Genomic DNA, 19376 nt, shown 5'->3' with positions numbered 1-19376 from the left:
GAGTTACATTTTATTGCTTAATCACTGTTATAACAGAAAGACAGGGTAGAGCTGCTCCAAAACCCCCAGAATAGAGATCCTATGAATGTATTAAAAGTCAATGGGAAAGTTCCTCTAAAAGGTGGCAGTCCCCAGAACAGTTCTGCTAGTGACCTGCATGTCCCCCACCTCCCCATGCTGCTCTCCCCCTGTGCCCAGAGCTGCACGCAAGCCTGCACCCAATTCACCCAGCCCCTTCTCTCCAAATGTCCCTTTCTGTTCAGATCTCTGCAGTTTTGGCACACATTCCCCTCGTGACGAAGCCGATGGCACTGGCATCAGCTCAGTACTGGGGATGGCACAGAAGGGCTCTGCCTTTCTCAGTGGGATGCAGTACTGTGGTTACAGCACCAACGTGTCCCACCAAAGGCTGCAGGGCCGTGTTGCAGTTAGGGGCACCCTGCGTGCTCCCAGGATGATTCCCTTCTCATCACAATGTGCTGGTAGCCTGCAGACCCCATCCACCAATCCCACATTCCTGGGCCCCTCTGCTGCACGGCTGCCCCGGGGACTCTGCTGCAGGGAGAGCCCTGATGGTGGCTTTCAGCATGTTCAATTACTGTCAGTTAATGATGATGAATTTGCAATTAAGGGTCTCCAAAGGGTACTGCATATGTTAAATAAATATTGATCTTTCATTTGTGGCCACAGATATATTACCCCAGTTACAGGAAATGCAGCGGTGGTAGGAGCGTGGCTCGCAGCCCCACAGAGGAAGGTGCCCCTGAGCTCTCAATGACTGCCAGAAGTTCTGGGCCTGTGTGCAAGGAGCGTCCCTGGGACAACATCACCAGCTGCTGTGTGGGAAACCCCAGTGGGGTGAGGCCTGGGCTGGGACTCCTTGGGCTGGGGCTGCAGTGGGGCTGCATGATGCGGCACCCAAAGGCCTTGTTACCAGCTGCCTCCCGCTGCCTGGTCGTTAGGAAAAGATCAATTACTCCCTGACTCGTTTTCCCAGAACAGGAACAAAGAATTCAGTTTGTCTTTAAAGAGCCCCAAAACATCATTAAATAACCCAGAGAGCAGACTGCAGACCTCCAGGCTGCACATCTGACGTTCGTCTCTACTCACAAGAAATAACTGGGTTGAAGACATTTTCCCAGCTGCAAGGCAGTGCCCGGCTGAGCCATGTCCTCTTTAGCCTCTGCTCTGTGCAGGCAGTTCCAGATGCAGCTCAGAGCGTCTCAGGTCAGATACTTGCATTTCCCTCAATATGGAATGTGTTTTTCACCCTGGTTTTGGCTTTTGGTTGGCACTGCAGCTGGCTGAGCTGCTGCCACCAGTCCAGAACGCTGTCATCTCCTCATCCTGTCAGACATGTCTGCAAAGCTTTCTTTATGCTACTGTTTTCTGACATCTTTCTGACTTTCCTGTCTGTAATGAGCACATTCTCCAAGATGCATTTTTCTAAAAATCTTTTATCAGTGAGTTGTTAGCTACACTGCTCTCCACATTTTCCAATTCCATCCCTATTTTTAACTTGTGCCTTTGAAGCATTTGTGACTGCTTTGTTGGTTCAGCAACGCATATCGGTGTGCTATCAATATTTCCATCAAAATCTGCCCATGCTTCTCAAGAGCCCTTCCTGCAGCGTGTCACAGGCCCAGCATGGATTGGAGCACGGTGGGACAAAGCTGCAGCATGGCAGAGTCCTGCCTGGAGCCACCGCAGCAGGGAGGGCTGAGCAGCACGGTGCAGAATTGCACAGGGACAGGCACAGCAACAGCACTGATGAAGGGAAGGAGTAAAGGCTGCGTACAGCAGTGACTGTGAACATTGGCAAGAAATAGGGTTGTCTCTTCTGTATTATTTTCCTCTGGAGACACAGAGTTGTTTTTGTTTGTTTGTTTGTTTGTTTTCTGTGGTTGCTTCATCCCTTACAATAGCTGCATGGATACAGCCTTGCATGCAGACGTCTTTGCAGCACATCCATGTGTGAGCACACATCTGGAGGCTCTGCACATCCTCTCACATACCAAGGAGTGATGTCCACAATGACCACGTTTTTTTTTCCCTGTAAGTTCCCTCTGATTCCTCAACAAGTGATACTCAGGAGTCTGTGCAAACACCTAAACATGGTGCGAATCTATCTGAAATAATCACAGCCCATTGCTCTGCTCTTCTCCCAGCACATTCCCCACTGCCACCCCATTGCCAGGAGCTGGGCTCCCTTCTCAGCAGTGTGTTTCTTGGAAGCAGGCTCGCAAGAAGAATATTGTCTCTGGTTTTCTCTTTCATTTGAGGCATGTATTTAAAACGATGCTTTTGTTCCAAATGAATGAGTTGATTCATTCAGAAGTGCAGTTTCTGTTTTTGAATCAGCAGAGCTGTTTATGCTCACAGTGTCCATAAAACTGTTATTTTCGTCCTGACACTGATGCTTATGAATAAAATTTAGATCTCATTCAGAAGTACATTAGCTGTAGCTATTTGGCTTCTTGTTAAAGCATTAATTTTTATTGAGAAGACTACATAGCCAAGCAGTTCCTTCTCCATCTTACAGCAAACTAAGTACCTCAAAGTACAGAGTGCAAAAAGACAAAATCGCACACGTGCCTCCCTCACTGCTGCTGCTGCTCTAAGGCTGCAATGTTTGTTTCTGCTCCAGGACCTCCCCAGCTGTGCCGTGCTAACAGGAGGGGCTGGAGCATCCACATGGAGGTGAGCAGGGGCTCGCAGGGCTGGCACTGTGTTCCCATGCTGAGTGCTGGGTGTGCCGAAGCCAATTAGCCATCCCGTGTATTTATTGCACTTATTTTGCTTGAAGCAAGCTGTTAAATGTCAAAAATACTTTATGATTTTAGCAGAAAGATAATTTTTAATAGATTCCACCTACAAAAAGGAGCTGACTGGCGGAATATTGAACTCGGGGAGATTTATTTTTAATTCACATCTCCAAACATCTGCGATAACCATTTGTTGCATTGCTCCCGGCTCATTAACGCTGCTGTCCCTCACCTGTCCTCCTCACTTGGTTCTGTGGCAGCCGTGGCCTCCCACATCCTATTAACCTCCTCTGCAGGGGGACAGCTGGCCAAACCCGAGGGGTCACCAGCAGTTGGTGCCATTTGCTGGGACGGCACGGTGAGACCTGAACTCCTTCTTAGAGGAGCTGATGAATGTGCGTAGTTTGTGTCTGACACCACAGGAGCAGTGCTACTCCTGATGGTGGCAGCGGGTGCCTCCTGGACCTACAGCCTGCCAGCATAGCACCAGGCTGCTGTGCCAAGTGCTTCCGCAGCAAAGTCAGCACAGAGATGTGCTCTTGGCACCTCTGCCTCTGGTTCCCCTAGGTTCATTCCACAGCAGTATCAGCAGTAACTTCCTGGTGCTGGGTGGAGCAATTAAGTGCTGTTCATAATGCAGCAGCTTCTGAAAATTAAGGTGATGTCCTTTTTTTCCCCTCAATAATTTGATGAGTTATTTTGAGTGATGCTAGATTTAATGGCTAAATCAATATGTGTATTTAGTGTTAGGCTTTATTTTAGTACTAAGTGACATGAGATAAGCAGACTTAGTGTTAATTGGTTTGTATTTAGCATTTATACTAATCAGAGTATGCAGTGCTGCCCAGGGCTCTTCAGCACTGGTAATTCTGTTTATCCAAACCAGGCGTTGTTTACTCTATTGACTGGAGTGGATTCAGTCTGTTTTTCCACCTACTTGAATGTTATACTGCATGTGTGAACTCGAGAAGGAATCCTGGCTAAGCCTGAGCTGCGCTGCACGCAGTGTACACACTATTGGAAGAAATGGCTGAGCAAACCCTGAAGAAACCAAAACGTTAACATGCACCAGTGCTGACAAAGTCACTACATGGAGACTCCAGTGTTGCAAGTAAACAGCATTTATTTTCACTTCCGGACTATTTCTCTGCCTCTCCCCTGAAGCCCGCAGGAGGTGCGATGAGCCGTGCTCCCCTTCCTAACTCACTGCCTGCCACAATCAAGACAGAACTGCTGTCACCCTGTGCATCGGATGAATCCACAGCTGCAGCCAAGCTCTGCTTGCCGGGGTTACAGTGCTCTGTTTTCATGAACCATCAAGAGGAGATGGCCTTTATCCATAAGGCTCGGAGCACAGCTCCATGCTGCTGCCCAAGCTCCAGCTTCCTGGGGCAGTGCTAAGCGCCTGGAAATGGGGGCAGTGCCAGCAGCCCCAGCAGCTGCATCCCGAGCCCTTCTCAGGATCTGTGCTGCACACCCCACACACCTCACAGAGGGACAAGCAGGTTTATGGGCAGCAGCAGTGCAGGCAGAGCCCGCAGCGCTGCTCTCCCAGCAGAGCTGGTTTTTGGGAGGGAGGTCAGATGCACCGCAGACAATTCAATCTGCTCGCTGCTCGGAGCTGTGCTGAGAGGCAGAACAAGATGAAACCGCTTTTATTTTGCAAAGTGTGATTTTATTGATTTCAGCCAAACAAGCCCTAACCTGGTGGCGGTGCCCCTCCGGCACCCTTTGCTTGGAAGGGTCCATGCACATCTGCAGAGGAGGTTAATAGGATGTGTCCCATGTCGGAGCTGCAGCAGCATTCTGACAGTCCCGAGATGGACGTTACATCGCTGCTGTGAGGACAGTGTGGGGACGGCGCTCGGTGAGGGGAGGAAGCTCTGCTGCACCATTCGCACTGACTGTGTGATCCGAGTCAGAATGAGAATCATAAATCTTGATTATTCTCTGTCTCAGCTGATTTGAACCAAATGCCTTGGACAGGGATATAGTTCACATCTCGCTGAAAACTGCAAAAAAACTGATTAAATGTACAAACTGATATAAATAGCACTCGATCTGCGTTAATGCCCAAACTGTCACTGCTTGGGGAGAAGATGCTGCGTGGACGGGGCTTTCTGTCCTGGCCAAGAACAGCTCCATGAGTATTTTTGGAAGCGGCTTTCTCCCTGCTTCCATTTATTTTGGTACTTTGTTCCTGTGATGCTGGCTGTTATTATGGTGCTGTCAATTACAGATGGCATCTCTGATTCTGATTGCACTTTGCTTACAATTAAGCATCCTATAGAAAAATGGAAATGCCGGGTCATTAACATAAAGTAATAATAAGGTAAACCATTCAATTATGGAGGGAAAAACATTTTGAATAATAAGGATATTGTATGCCTAAAAGACATTCAGATGCCAGTGTATTATCATTTTTGCATACATAATAAATGAACTGAAACCCCAAAATAATCGACGTGAGCACATCAATGGCTGTGCACTCTGCAGCAGCCCAGCTGGCATCGCTCTCTCATGGGTCAGAAGAGCAGCACCTGGGTGGGAGCAGTGCAATCCCAGGTCTGTAGAATCCTTGGCAGTGCTATGGGAGGACTCAGTCGCCCTAGGGCTCAACTCTCTCCTGACCAGCACAAGGTGTGCTGGCTGCAGAAGCTGGATGCATTGTGCCTGCATGTGCCTCGCTGCACACATTAACAAGTGAAAAGTTTGTTTTGGAACAAGTGAGAGGTTAATGCAAGAGGGGAGGTCTGGCCTCAGTGTTTAAATGCAAGGGTTTGGGACTGGCTCTTCCCTTCCACATCTGTTGTCGCTGTAATGCAGGAGCATGTCCTGCCATCCACATGGCCAGGGCATTCAGTACTGCTGGACCTGCACTGATCCATCTTGCCTAAACCAGAAATCAAACCCATAATCACACAGAGCTAGATGCTCCTGCCCTGCCTCTGAAAAGCCCGGTGCTTCTGTGACAGCATTTGGCAGCTGTTTTGTGTCAAACCTTTCTGTGTCAGTGGAGTGGAGCCCTTCTTTCCACGTGGCTCATCAGTGCGCAAAGCTTGGCACAGGGTGCGTACAATCACTGCTGTTATTCAGCCTCTTCTGCAGATATTGCTGCTCTTGTTGTCCTTCCATAACAATTCCATCCTTTTAGTTGTTGATGGCTCTCTTATTACTCTGGCACTGTGTTAGGATAACATCCAGATACATCTGAAAAGTGCAATTTATTTACTGTTTTGTGTTTTTTTTTTTTTCCCTGCAAAGCTTTTAGCATGATATAGCAGCAGTGCTTGCACTTAAGCAGCCATTATTTTCAGGATCTTTTCCTGGTAGAAGTAAATTTTTCCAGAAGATGAAATTCCTCATGGTGTATAGATCTATATTAATACATCTTAATGTTCTACTTTTGTGATCTTCCTTCTCAGGAAGGGCCCATCTCTGGTAAACAGGAAAGATCTCCCAGTTTTGTTCCATCAGTATTCAGAGTGGTTTGAGCAGATGGGGGAACAGCAGTGAGGAGGAGCACCCCGGTCCCCAGAGGGTTGCAGTGCTGGTGACACTGCTGTGTGCTGCTGCTCTGCTGCACTGCTTTCCTTCTCCACCGTGGGAAGAACATCATCAGCATCCAGGTCTTCTCTCTTCCTCGTGTGATGATATAAAGCAAATGAGGTGGCATGAAAGGGACTTGCATTGAAGAGAAGTCCATGCCTAACAGGGAAAGCACAGAGCCAGACCCATTGCAGCAGATAAACTTGGCTTGGAAATCCATCACCAGCAGTTGCAGCACCTTCACTCTTCCAGCAGTCTGTGTTTGTGGCATGTGCAAGAGGGGGCATTCATGCTGCTTCTTTTTTGCTACGGCTGTGATTAATACAGTAATTAAATCTGATAGACAATGCTGACATATTCCCCGTGAATAGCAATGCTACACTTCTGCAGGGAACAGCAGTGAGAGTCAAAACAGTTATGACTGCAGTGGGGTTTGCAATATGTGTGCTTCCAGGCTTCTTCACTACCTGCTTTGTGACTGAGCAATGACCAGCAGTAAGTCAGACATGAAAATTGGAGAGATCAGGTCGAATTCATCCTTGATAAAACAATGTTGTGCTGAACGCGCATCTTCACCTGCAGAATTGAGATTGTTTTGCAAAGCTAAAGCTGAATGATGCTGAGGGCTGTGGTTCTGCAAAGCATCTGCCAGCAGCTTGCAGAGTGTTGATGAGTGTTTATAAGGCGGGCAGCTCATGGGGACAGCAGTTCACCATGGCTTCTGGTGAGGAGGGCAGCTCCTCGCCATAGGAAGGCACTGAAATTGTGGCAACGCTCATCTGACACTGTGATTTCTATGTGAGCCATGCTGTCAGACGGGCGAGGGATTTCAGAACAAGGCAACAGCCATGTCCCCAAGGAGATCCACTTGAGGAAAGAACAGAAGAAAGCAAGATTTAGCATTAAGATCATAATTTCAGATTACATTGTGCTCACATCAACCATCTATATACATAAGAGTCTTTGAGGAACACAAGGCAGTAATAGCTATCCAAGCCAGCCTGAACAGTGAGGGTTATTTTTAATTGCAACTGAATGGATCTAACCTTGTGATGTATGCTCATAAAGCATTGCTGGATTAATATGGGTTCCATAGTCGCTTCTGCTTAAAAGACTTTAATGGATCAGCTTAGTTCTCTGCTCCATGATTATAGCGTCCTTACCCGCCTATCATGCATGAGCCAGATGGTCCTGGTGAAATCAGAGTGTATTTATATTTTTGTCTGCTCTCAGCCAGCTGCCCACTGATTTTGGTGCTCAGTGGTAGGAGGAGAGGAGCATCCCTGGGTGAGGTTCGCATCCCTTTCCCATAGTCCCAGCATTTCCTCCCCGGGAGGAGCCAGGCTGAAGTGGGTTCAGCCACGTCTCAGTGTGCGGGGGGATGCTTTCAGTTCTGTTGGTGGTGAGAGCCATTAAGATGGTACAAGCACTGTAGAGATCCCGAGCGATGCCTATAAACCTCTGAATCCCTGACAGAATCAATAGTGGGCTCTCAGGAGTCGCTCCTTATCCAGGCCAACACCAGCACATGCCAATGAGCCATTAAAGATTTTGCGTTTTGCAGAGACACAAAATTTGTTTCCAATGCGTCTGTTGGGCTCTGGACTGTGCTGGCCAATGAACCGTGGCATTGAAAATAGCCCGCACTCCAATGCCATTGCCCTCTGCCACTGAGGGATGCAGGGATGGGCCGGCAGTGCTGTGTGTGTGGGCATGGCCCCGAGGGCAGCTCCACCAGCCTGGCAGCAGCACACAGTGCCCACTGGCTCGGGCCTTGACCCCGCTGTTTACGTTTGGTTCCTCTTTGATAACTTTGCTATTGACACAGTTTCAAATTTGGCATTTTGGTTACCATAGCAACTCGATACTTCCATTCTCTGATCAGATCGGCTTGCAGTTAGTCAACACGATGTTAGCACCTCCGTTGTTATGGCAACCGGAGACCATTCTCCATCGCTGCGCTGCCGTGGTGCAGGAGGGGGCTTGGTGGGCACACATGGGTGGTGGGAACGATGCTGGGGGTGTTGCCATGCCCTGGGTGCTTCCAACACATACAGCCCAGGAGGTGCTGGGGGGAGGCTTGGTGGGGAAGTGATTGGCACGAAGAGAGCATCCTTGGGCTTGCACACATGAGCTCTTTCCAACTGCCCCTCATGAGAACACTTTGCAGGGGCTCCAAGTGGCTTTGTGAACTCTGGGACAAAGGAAAGCTGCTCGTTTGCTGCAAAAGCACAGTCCCATGCACTTCTTATTTCTGGGTGTTACATCTGCAGGAGCAGAGCTACTGGTGCAGGGCTGAGGTCTCCCCATTCTTCCACATTGGGGTTGCAATGGCTCCCAGGCCGTGCAGCTGACACAGAGCATCTCTCAGGGATGTTTTGCTTCCCTCTGTGCTGGCACTCGCTTTTCTGAAAGCGCCATGCAATTCATTGGATGTTTTTTATTAAAACACATGTGCAAGCCATTTGAATTAGAGCAGCATGAATCTATTAGGCAGCGACAGATGCAAGTTTTGTGTCTCTTATTAGAAGGGATTGGATTCTGAGGTTTAGTGATGTGCAGAGGATTGGACTTTGGAGAGATTAAAATTATTTTCAGTGTTAAGCACAATATTTCTGAGCTAATGCACTCAGTCTTGAATATAGATTCACAGACCAAAAAGATTATAAAACATTAAACCTATGTAAATTCAGCTGTAAATTTATGTTTGAACGAATTCAACAAGAGATTTGACTTGGGGGCTTACAGCAAATAGGTTCTGCTTTTAATGCGCGCTGCAGCCCTCGGTAGCAATGCCGTTCTCCCCTTGAAAGTCCCACGCCTGCTGAATTACTGGCAGGTCACAGTTGACAGCTCAAGCAATTATACCAGAATGTGTTAATAATAAAATGGAAAATGACTTCATGTTTGTCTTTTGAAAGACAAAAGCAGATGTTTGCTCCGTGCAGAGGAGCTGCGGAGATGAGCTCCATGTGCAGGTGCTCCGTGGCAGCCCCTGGCCATTGCCTGCTTCAGAGAGCATCATGCAGGTCCATGTCCTTCTCTGTGGTCCTCTGAGCCCTGGGAGCTGCCGTGAGCTTTTTTTCTCTTGTTGGGAACATGAAAATACCGTTAACAAAGACTCCTTTTGAGTGGGATTGCAGGAAACCTGCAACATCGTGCGCAAGCTGCCTACACAGAGATAAATGACAGCTGTGACTGAAGGAATAAACAAGATAATCTGGATTTAAATAAACCACAAGGGGATTTTGGCAACATGCAAATTCACAAATTTATAAAATGTATCCTTTGAAAATAAAGAGCTTTCTGAAGGCAGCAGTTAAGAACAATTACTGCAGCAGCCTTTTGCAAGGAGAGCTTACAGCTGCCCTTTGCCACCAACCATCAGGGACGGGGCAGCAAATGCACTTTGTGCCCATCGCCACACAGCAGCCAGAGGATCTCTGGGAGGAGTGAGAGCAGCAGGTCCCTTATAGGGCTGTGGGGTGCTTGCCCTGTAACTTGCTGCCAGTGTACTGTCTGGAGCATCCTCGCTGCAGAGAGGCTTTTTGTTGTTGTTGTTGTTGGAACAGTTTATTGAAACTGTAATTTAAAGTAAGAGCGAAGTAAGTATAATACTAAGGCTCCCTCCTGGCTCCAGAGCAGAGGGAAGCAAAATCCTTGTTTACAGAACTGCCCATGAAGGGGTTTTGCCACAGTGTCGCATTGGTGGGGGGGGGGGAGCTCTACTGCTGGCTGGCACCCAGCGCCACAGGCAGCGGATGCTCCAGAATGACAGCGTGGGTGCAGGAGAGCAGCAGTGCTTCCTCTGAATTCAGATTAATTTTCATCTGTTGTAAAGCACTGTCATCTAAGAACCCACAAATAACAGTCGCATTCTGTAATATGAAGCAAACAAATCTCATGCTGGACCCCGCTGCCCAGGTAAATGTGGCAGCAGCTGCAGAGTGCTGCTGGTGTTGGAGCAAATGCAGTGCAGCTGCTGTCAGCAGCCCCTGCTTTCCAGCTGCACAGCATCAGCGCAGGGTGCAGAGCCCAGCCAATTCTTGCTTCTCAGAGCTTTCAGTTCCAGCATCCACAGACATTTGCAGAACAGCATCTTGTCAGATAGGAGCCCAGATACAAAGATGTATTACTCTGAAACAATCATTTAGTGGTTGTGGCCGGACTGATTTGTGTTGTAGTGGAGATGCCAAGCGGCCGTGAGCGATGTGAAGCAGTGCTGGGAGCTCCCCAGGGCCCCACAGCTCCGTGCTGCAGAGCAGACTGGGGTGGCAGGGAGGGCTCTGCCCCTGCCACACCAGGGTCATACCAGGTGGTGGCAGGGGGCCCCTCGAGCACTATTGTCTGAGTGTACATCACTTACAGGCCAGCAGAGCTTTTAACATCTCATAATTGCCACATTTTGACATTTGACAGCCTGCTGCTTGCTGCCAGCGTGTCTGACTCAGAGGAGCCTACAGCAGCCAAGTCTGTCTGTGCAGGCCCCTCCGTATGCTCAGACAATTGCATAGGAAAACACTTATCCTGTCTGAGAAAGCATAAACAAGTGTGCATGGGTCTTGAGTTAATGGAACACCACGGGGTAATGGTGTTCTCTACCTGTCTGGCAGTCCATTTGCATCATAGAAGGACTTCTGCACACTGCTACTTCTATTAGTGACCAGTGCCAAGCCAGGGGACCCAGGAAGGACACCTCCCAGCAACTGCCTGGTGGTGGACCCCAGTTGCCCCCAGATCAGCTGTAGTTAATTTGCACTGTATACAGAACAGCCAGAAGCAGTGAGCTGTGGTTAACTTGTGATAGAATCAGTTAAAGAGGAAACAGAGAGATTGCTAGCTGTACATGATGACAAAATAACTATTTTGTTGAGGAAGGAACAGAATAGCAACACATCAATTTTGGTAATTAATGGTTCAATAGAAATCTGTTGTTGGAACACCCTGGACAAAGTCACAGGAAGAGTCTTTATTCCCTGGTTCCAGTTCTTCCCCTTGCTCCCCTCCCTGTTCCTGAGGCTGTTCCCAGCTCCCAGCTCAGTCCCAGTCATTCACTCCTGTGCCGTTTGGCTGCTGCTCCTTCTGCAGGTGTGGGCTCTTCTGGGAGTGCGTTGGTCTTTCAGAGCAATATTATTATCTCCCTGGGCTGCAAACTGCTGCCAGGTACTGCTGACATGGCTGCCAGTGGCAGGTGCCGTCCTGAGGGCTGCAGACTGGAAGTAGCATCACACCAGAGCCATTCTCCTTTCCTGCAGGGATGTTTCTCTGGGTGCTGGATCCCTTTAGGAATGCCACCCTCTGGTTCTGCAGCATCTCCAGTCTCCTGCTGCTGGCTTCATGTTAATCCCTTCTGGCTTTTCTTAGAGGAAAACATCTTGTGATGCATCGTTGCACTGCTGTGGTTGATGCCACTGCAGGGGCGGGGTGGGCTGGGATGAGGCACAGGGCAGCTGCTGGCATTCAGCAGGTACAGTCATGAGGCACAGTGACAGAAATATGTGTCTGGGCCTCGTCTGGCAGAAAGCTCTGCTTGGAGCCCTCAGCTGTGTAATTCCATGAACTGACTGCTTCCGAGTGCTCTGCTGCTTGACGTCAGCATCGCTGCGGTCGCTGGTGCCCAAGGTGCTCTCACTGAACCAGTCGCAGCCATTCACATTGTTTCCTCAGCATATGTTTGAACTAAAAATAGTGAGAATGCAATGGGATTATCCTGCAAGACCCTGAGCACCTCCTTCTGTGCTGCTGCCTCACACCTGCTCAGTGCTGCAGGATCCAGTGGGTCACACAGCCAGACTGCATCCTCCCTCCCCCCCCGCCCCCCGCTTTATCCCCCCCTCCTGCTGCATCCTCCCACCCTACTGCATCTCATGCCCAGCATCCCCATAAGGCAGAGGGTGCTCGGGACAAATTAGCAAACAGCACGTTAAACAAACTGCACTTGGTGTGGGTGTGCATATGCTCAAGTATTTCAAAAGGTTAAGAAAAAATATTGTTGGAGCACACTTAAAAAACAATCAGTCCTTGTGCTTGTGAAACCTTTAAGCATACGCGCCGTGGTACTGAATGCTCGCACAGTGACACTGTGACAGCTGCCAGGGCTGGGAAGGGGATGCAGCACTCTAGCAGGGACATCGCTTCACGTCTTCTGCCTTGCTATGGGGGCAGCTGGGACAAGTATTTACCTCTTTGTTTTCTTAGATATAACTGCTATCTTGTTGCAGTTTCATTTTACAGTATGGTAATATGCTATCCAGGAAAGTCTTGCTACATGCTAATTTATCCGGTAGGCAAATTCCTTTTGGCTAATAAAAGTGCTTGCACAGGAAGCTCAAAACCCAGCAGCAATTAATTATTGACAGAGCATGTGAATTAGAGATAAAAGAAAAGTCATTCTTTCTCACACACAAGATAGTAAATAAATTTAATTATTGTACTAGAAGCAGGGGATCTTACTCTGTATTAAGTTTTATTAGCTGAGACATTTAAAAGCATGTCATCATAACAAAAAGGTCTTGTGTAATCCTAACTGCACCACTCTGGTACAAGGCTCTGAAGTGAATAGACTTAATTGAGCAAATGGAAGCAGATGGCTTGTTGAACAGACAGGTATTGTACAGGTTTATTGTCAATTAACTTTTGTCTACACATGCCTATGGCGAATTGACTGTATAATGTGTTACCAAGGCTAATTTAACACTTCGGGTGCCCACCATATCTGGGGTCCGAGGGAGGACAAAACCAGAAGCGCTTTGGTCCCCAGGCTCATGAGTTGAGTGGTGTCCCCATTGTCATGCATGGGGCAGGAGGAGCTGCCGGTGTCCGCCCTCAGTTACTAACCCCCTCCCTCTGCTTCTGCTCAGGGACGTGATGCCCAAGACATTGGAAGGCCAGATCACCATGGAGAAAACCCCCAGCTACTTTGTGACCAACGAGGCCCCCAGGCGCATCCACTCCATGGCCAAGGACACCAAGCTGATCGTGGTAGTTCGCAACCCAGTCACCCGCGCCATCTCGGACTACACGCAGACGCTCTCCAAGAAGCCAGAGATCCCCACCTTTGAGGTGTTGGCCTTCAAGAACCGGACCCTGGGGCTGATTGACGCTTCCTGGAGCGCCATCCGCATCGGCATCTACGCTCTGCACCTGGAGAACTGGCTGCAGTACTTCCCCCTCTCCCAGATCCTCTTTGTCAGTGGTGAGAGGCTCATCACAGACCCAGCTGGGGAGATGGCCAAGGTCCAGGACTTCTTAGGCCTCAAGAGGATTGTGACAGAGAAACATTTTTATTTTAATAAAACCAAGGGGTTCCCCTGTCTAAAGAAGCCGGAGGACAGCAGTGCTCCCCGGTGCTTGGGCAAGTCCAAGGGTCGGACTCACCCCAAAATAGACCCTGACGTCATCCACAGACTGCGGAAGTTTTACAAACCATTCAATGTCATGTTTTACCAAATGACAGGCCAGGATTTCGAGTGGGAGCGCGAAGAAAGTGAGAAGTAGAACCAAGAAATCGGGAAGAGAGCTCTTTCCTTTTGAGATGTGAATCATCCTTAGAGACCCGGAACTCATGCAGGGCTGAAGGCTTGGGCTTGTAAGCACAACACTCGCGTGGTTGGGGCTGCAGCTGGAGGTGAACAGCATGGCCAGCTCTGAAACCTTGGTGATGTGTCACCTCTAGGGTGTTTGGCCTGGGCTCTATCCTCCCGAGGGATCAGGGAATGGGCAGGAGGAGAAGGTGTGGTGTGGGTGATGGGCGCTTCGTGTCCACGTTCTGCTGATGGCGTGTCCCTGTGCCACGCAGGCAGCAGCAGGAGGTGTGCAGAACCCAGCAGCACCACAAACCAAGAGGTCTGATTTCCCCTGCCCTGGCTTAAAGTTTTGCTCACGCAGCAGCATGAGATCTGGTGAATTCAGGCCGTGCATTCACAAGCACCTTGGCATTTGTATGTGGAAGGAATAAAGCCAGTTATGCTGCAAAGGAACTCTGTACAGAAACATAATTTGCACCAGATGTTCCAGTTACTTGTTGCACTAAAACTCGTATTTACCAAGTGCCACAAATCCTGGGCGCGATTCTCCTCTCACTGGTGACCGTTGCTCCACTGATGGAAGAGAACCGTTCTGATGTATGGGGAGAGAACCTTTCTAATTTATAGGGCTGCTCAGTGAGACCAGAATCGGGGCCTTCCCCCCACATCCCAAGGCCTCACTGCAGGTCTTGGGCACTGCCTGGGGGCCGGGCACTCTCCATGGGATCCCGGCCATGGGGACAGCTTTCCCACCGTGGCCCTGGTATTGTGGCTCATGTGCACCTCGTGGACCTGCTCCTGCTGCTGGCTGCTGCCAACGGGCTGTGCGAAGTCCCAAAGCAGCCTTTGTCTTCACTTCAAATCCGTTACAAAAAAGCAATTAATTCCCAGGGTGAGCACTGCTCCACAAACATATGTGTGTGTTCTAGTGGAAATGACCGAGTCATACGCTCAGCCAAATTTGCAAATCCTGGTAGAAGCTATGGAACAAACCCATATCTTAACTGAATCCTCAGCAGTGCGCTGAGAGCTGCGTGCTGGGACCGGCGGAGAGCAAGGCAGCAGCACTTGGAAACAGCTGCTGCTTTCCTGACCATTATCGAGAGAAAAACAGGAAGAGAGAGAGCAAAAGAAAAGTGAAGAGCTATTGCTCCCCTTGTACGGGTGATTTCTAGCACAAGTGTTGCTCCTGTCCTCCTGTAGTACTGCGGCTGCTGCACAGCTCCCAGTGCCTCACAGGAGTAGCAGAGATGCAGTGTGAGGTGGCTTTGGGAGGACCAGGACTCAGTTCTGATTATGGTGGGAAGAAAACCCCACTGATCCAACTAACCAAATGAAAACAGTGTTTCATTAGCTAAAAAGCTGAACCTGCTCTGGGTTTCATGGTCTGTCATGTGGGTCATTACACTAAAGGCAGTGCTGGTGCCTTGGACCGGGAGAAGAAAGAGCTGGATTCATTCTGAAAATTGCACTGTGTAGGGGTACAGCACAGCTCTGTGCTGAGCAGCTCCCTGCTGAAGTTACATCAGCTTCCATCGTTCTGGATTAGGTTTCAAAGCAGCTCCTGTCCTGGCATAACAGTTTTTTACTGATCCTCAGACCCCCAAATTATTGTGTGATAATTGGAAGTATGTAATAGGAATAACCTCATGGTGTGTCACATGCTGTTAAAATGTCATACCTTCTTCCGAGCGTGGGCTGCCCCAGTGCCACACAGTGTGAGCACTCAGCAGGAGGACAAGGTCTGGGGCACTGCATCACACATCTCCTCCGTGACAACACCTGGACTCTCCAGGAGACCCACACTCGCGTCCTGCCACCCTCCTGGTCCACACTTTTTGCCATATTTGCAGAGTTTTATTTTTTATACCAGCCACAACCTCGAGCCCAAGGCTGGGAGCACACGTGGCACTGAGGGGTCAGGCTGTGGGGCTGTGCTCTGCTGACTGAGACGTGGCTGCTCTGTGCCCCAAACGCGTGCGTCTGCATCGCCAACGTGGAGCTTTGACAGAGGAGTTGTTTGGCCAGAGAGCGGCCTGCCAAAAGAGAGAGTCAGGTTAATAATACCTTTTTAAAAAACCTATTCAAATGTCAGCATTACAATACACAGGAAATTGAATTTTGTATTTGATTTCAATTAGCAAAGCATAAATTATATTTAATTTTATACACAGACGGGTGATTCATTGTTCTGGAGGGCTGGTGCTGCATGGTGCAGAGACTGAAAATGGAGTGTTGTTGGTCTTTTCTGAACCCCAGTCACTGTGCTCTCACCACCTCCCAAACGTGTCTCTGTCTGTCCGTGTCCCTCTGTACTACACAGTGTGAACATCTCCAACCACACACTGGAACCCGCAGCACTAAACAATAAAACGGTGTAGCAGCTGCATTTCTGTGCTCTCTTCCTCCTCAGACCCACACTGAGCCTGGGGAGACCCCAGCTGTGAAACCCCCCCCAGTAAGCCAGGCCCCAGGACTGCACGGCCCCTGCAGGTGCAGACCGCTCAGTGTTGAGCAGGCAGCAGAAAGCCCCAGCTGCAGCCCTGCAGTGGGGTGTCCCTGTGGGCAGGGGGTGTTCCTGTGGATGTCCCTGCACTGGGGGCTGCCCCCCCTGCACACTCGCTGCTCTCCCTGCTCAGGAGGCATTGCCAAGGTCATGGGGGCACGGATCCCTCAGCTGCACGTGGGTGGTTTCCCTCGCTGCTGATGGAGGATAAAGCAGTTTGTAATGAAAGCAGGGAGAGGGCTGGCTGCCAGGCAAAGAAATTAGGGGGAAATTTTTTTCAATCCTATTTTGTGTGCACAATTTCCTGCTCGCTTGAAAAAAAAGGAGCTATTTTGCAGCACGGCCTTCTTGTGTCATCTGATAAAACCGCTAGAAAACTTTTATCAACAAAATTAGGAAGTAGTGAACTATAAAATTGCTAATTATTTTCTAGTAAATTTACTTTTAAATAACTTTAGACACCAATTACAGGCACCATTAGGCACCATTAACACTGGGTGTATTTACCAAACAACAGCGGAATGCTTATTATTCAAATCAAGACCATTTTGGTGCAGATTTTGCTGTTTGGAAAGCAGTCCCATCTCACCAGATGTTTAAAGAGTCATCAAAAAATCAATCACACCTGAGGGGTGCTCAGATGCACAACACCTGGGCTGTGGGTGCACGCAGTCCAATCCTTGGGAGAACCTCTGTGTGACCGCTGCCGTGTCTCAGAGCTGCAGCTTCCTCTTCCCATGGGGAGAGGCTCTGGGTGAACCTATGCAGCTCTGCTAAGCATCGTGCAGCTCTGCTAAGCACCGTGCAGCTCTGCTAAGTGCCGTGCAGCTCTGCTAAGCCTTGCTCGCTGCAGGATCCCAGAGCCCCAAACCAGGCTGAGCGCAGTGCCCTGTAATTGCACGTTGCCAGGTGGCTGTCAGAGAGCTGGCTGCAGAGTTGCTACCTGCTCCCATTCCCTGCTGTTCTCTTTGACATCCTCATTATTTATTAACTGCCCTGTACCCAACAGGCTGCCACCGGTGCAGAGATGCTCTTATTATGCAGCTCTGCTGCTCTGCCTGCCGTCCAAGGTCACCTCCTCCAGGACGTCTCGCAAACCAGATTGAAGAGGTACCGGCAAAAATGCAACATGTTCTCTACATGTTGGTGCCAGGTTTCAAACAGAGCCCTTTGAATGAGGTAGCATATAAGATGATGATACAAGACCCTGTTACTGCTTTCCTCTATCCTGTGTGCAGCGCTGAGGCTTCTGCACCTACATCAGCAAGCAGAGAAAAACAGAGCATCGGGCAAGGGCTCCAGCCTTCAGCTTTCACATGCTGGAACAAAGAGCTGATCTCTAACACCAAGCCCAGGAAGACAGCAACACAAGGATCATTTTGATGGCCAAGTTGCAGATCCGTGATGACCTGCTCTAGCTGCCAGCACAACAGAACTGCTCCTTCTAGTCCCTGTCCCTGCCCCCCCAACCTGGTACAGCACCACCACTGTGCCCAGTGCCTAAAGGTGCAACCCTTGGTCTCCCAGGCTGGCTCACCAAAGCAAAGCGATGCTCTCACTTCCCCTGCTTGGCACAGTGTTTTCTGCCACCCTCAGGTAGAAGACTTGAACTCAGAAGAAATTCTTTGATGATCACTTCACTGCAGCTCTGTACCAACAACAACGGGGATATTTTGGAAGGTTTAGGTGCTACACGAGGACTAATGGGCACATAGATCTGAGCACTTCTCTTGTGCATTTAGGGTAGGGATAGAGCTGCTGGATCAGAAGGCTTCTACCCAGAAAGGTTTCCCTATAGATTAACAGGAATTCTGCTGTAACCCAGCAATGCACTGGGACATTGGAGCTCAGCACAGCCATAGCAAAACTGAGATGCCCCTGCTGCCTGCTGGGACCCAGAGTCCCACAGTCACTGCCCCCAAACTGGGCCTGGGAGGGAGATGAAATGGAACTGGGGACACCCAACACCACATTTTGCAGCTGAAGTCTTTATGTGCAGAGATGGATGGGAAGTTGAAGAAACAAATTAATATGGTAAGTAATCCTCTCCCTTTAGCAATAGCTTTCCGCTTGAAATAATGGCGTAATGTCTAACTTTCTCTCGCATACTCATTTCCTCATAACAAACTTATATGACATGCAGCTATTTATATTTCAAGGCAAAAACCATGTAGTGTAATGGACTCTGTTCTGACTATTTGTCCGTAAAGAAATCTCACCGTTTCACTGGAAATAAGGAAAAACATTATACTCAGAGACAATTTCTTTCTGTTAAATCCATTCTTTACCTTTCTCCTTAGTTCTGCTTTAGAGGAGATGTCTGCAGGGCTCTGCTGCCTCTGCAGGAGTGTCTGCAGTCAGGACAGGAGCACTGTGCTGCTGCGTAGGGCTAAGGAGAAGGAAGCACTCAACTCTGCTCCTTGTCTCTCTCCTTCCACAAGATTAATAGCTGGAGTGGCAGGGACAGAGATTTGTCCTGTGCAGGGACTTGTCTCTGTGGATGTTGCTCTCCACACCGCTCTGAGGCAGATCCTGCAAACATCAACATCATGCAGAAGAAATGAGCTTTTCTCCGGTGGTGACACACTGCTCAAAAGCACTGATCCAGATAACAAGAGAGATGTCTGTGTAATGAAGGCAAATGACACATCTGGCAATTTTCCACCCAACTGACAGAGATAAACAGTTATAAATATACCCCCATTAATGGGGTAAGCATCCTTCACAGCCAGTCTGGAGAGCCGCGGGGCCGCGGTGCAGCGACGCACGGTGCTGCGGCACCAGGTGCCACCGAGCGGCCGGAGCCGCATCGCAGTGCTGATGGAGGCACAGCAGCGGCAGGTGGGACGAGGGGCTGCACAGCCACACGCACACGGGGCAGCGCGTCCAGGGCAGCGGGGCGGCCCTGCGGGTGCCTCGCCCTCACCAGGAGATGCTCCCAGTGGTGCTTGTGGTTCGCTGCTTAGAAGTTTGATTTGGCTCAAAAGTTCTTGGCACCCCCTGAGCCAACTGCAGTGGCTTTTTAGGGCT

General features: G+C 49.4%; 1 protein-coding gene across 1 annotated transcript in view; it reads left to right on the top strand.

Annotated features, from left to right (window-relative positions):
• Positions 1-16168, top strand: part of HS3ST4 (heparan sulfate-glucosamine 3-sulfotransferase 4) — a 45073-nt gene extending 28905 nt beyond the window's left edge. Inside the window, exon 2 of the mRNA XM_052680540.1 lies at positions 13175-16168. Coding sequence (XP_052536500.1) covers positions 13175-13811 — 637 coding nt within the window. The 3' untranslated portion in view covers positions 13812-16168. The remainder of the gene's footprint in view (positions 1-13174) is intronic.
• The last annotated feature ends 3208 nt before the right edge of the window (positions 16169-19376 follow it).

This window comes from Tympanuchus pallidicinctus, unplaced genomic scaffold (assembly GCF_026119805.1).
Source record: "Tympanuchus pallidicinctus isolate F22 unplaced genomic scaffold, pur_lepc_1.0 scaffold18, whole genome shotgun sequence".
Lineage (NCBI taxonomy): Eukaryota > Metazoa > Chordata > Aves > Galliformes > Phasianidae > Tympanuchus > Tympanuchus pallidicinctus.
Note: the sequence above shows the minus strand (reverse complement) of the source record. Positions and strands in the feature narration are given on the sequence as shown.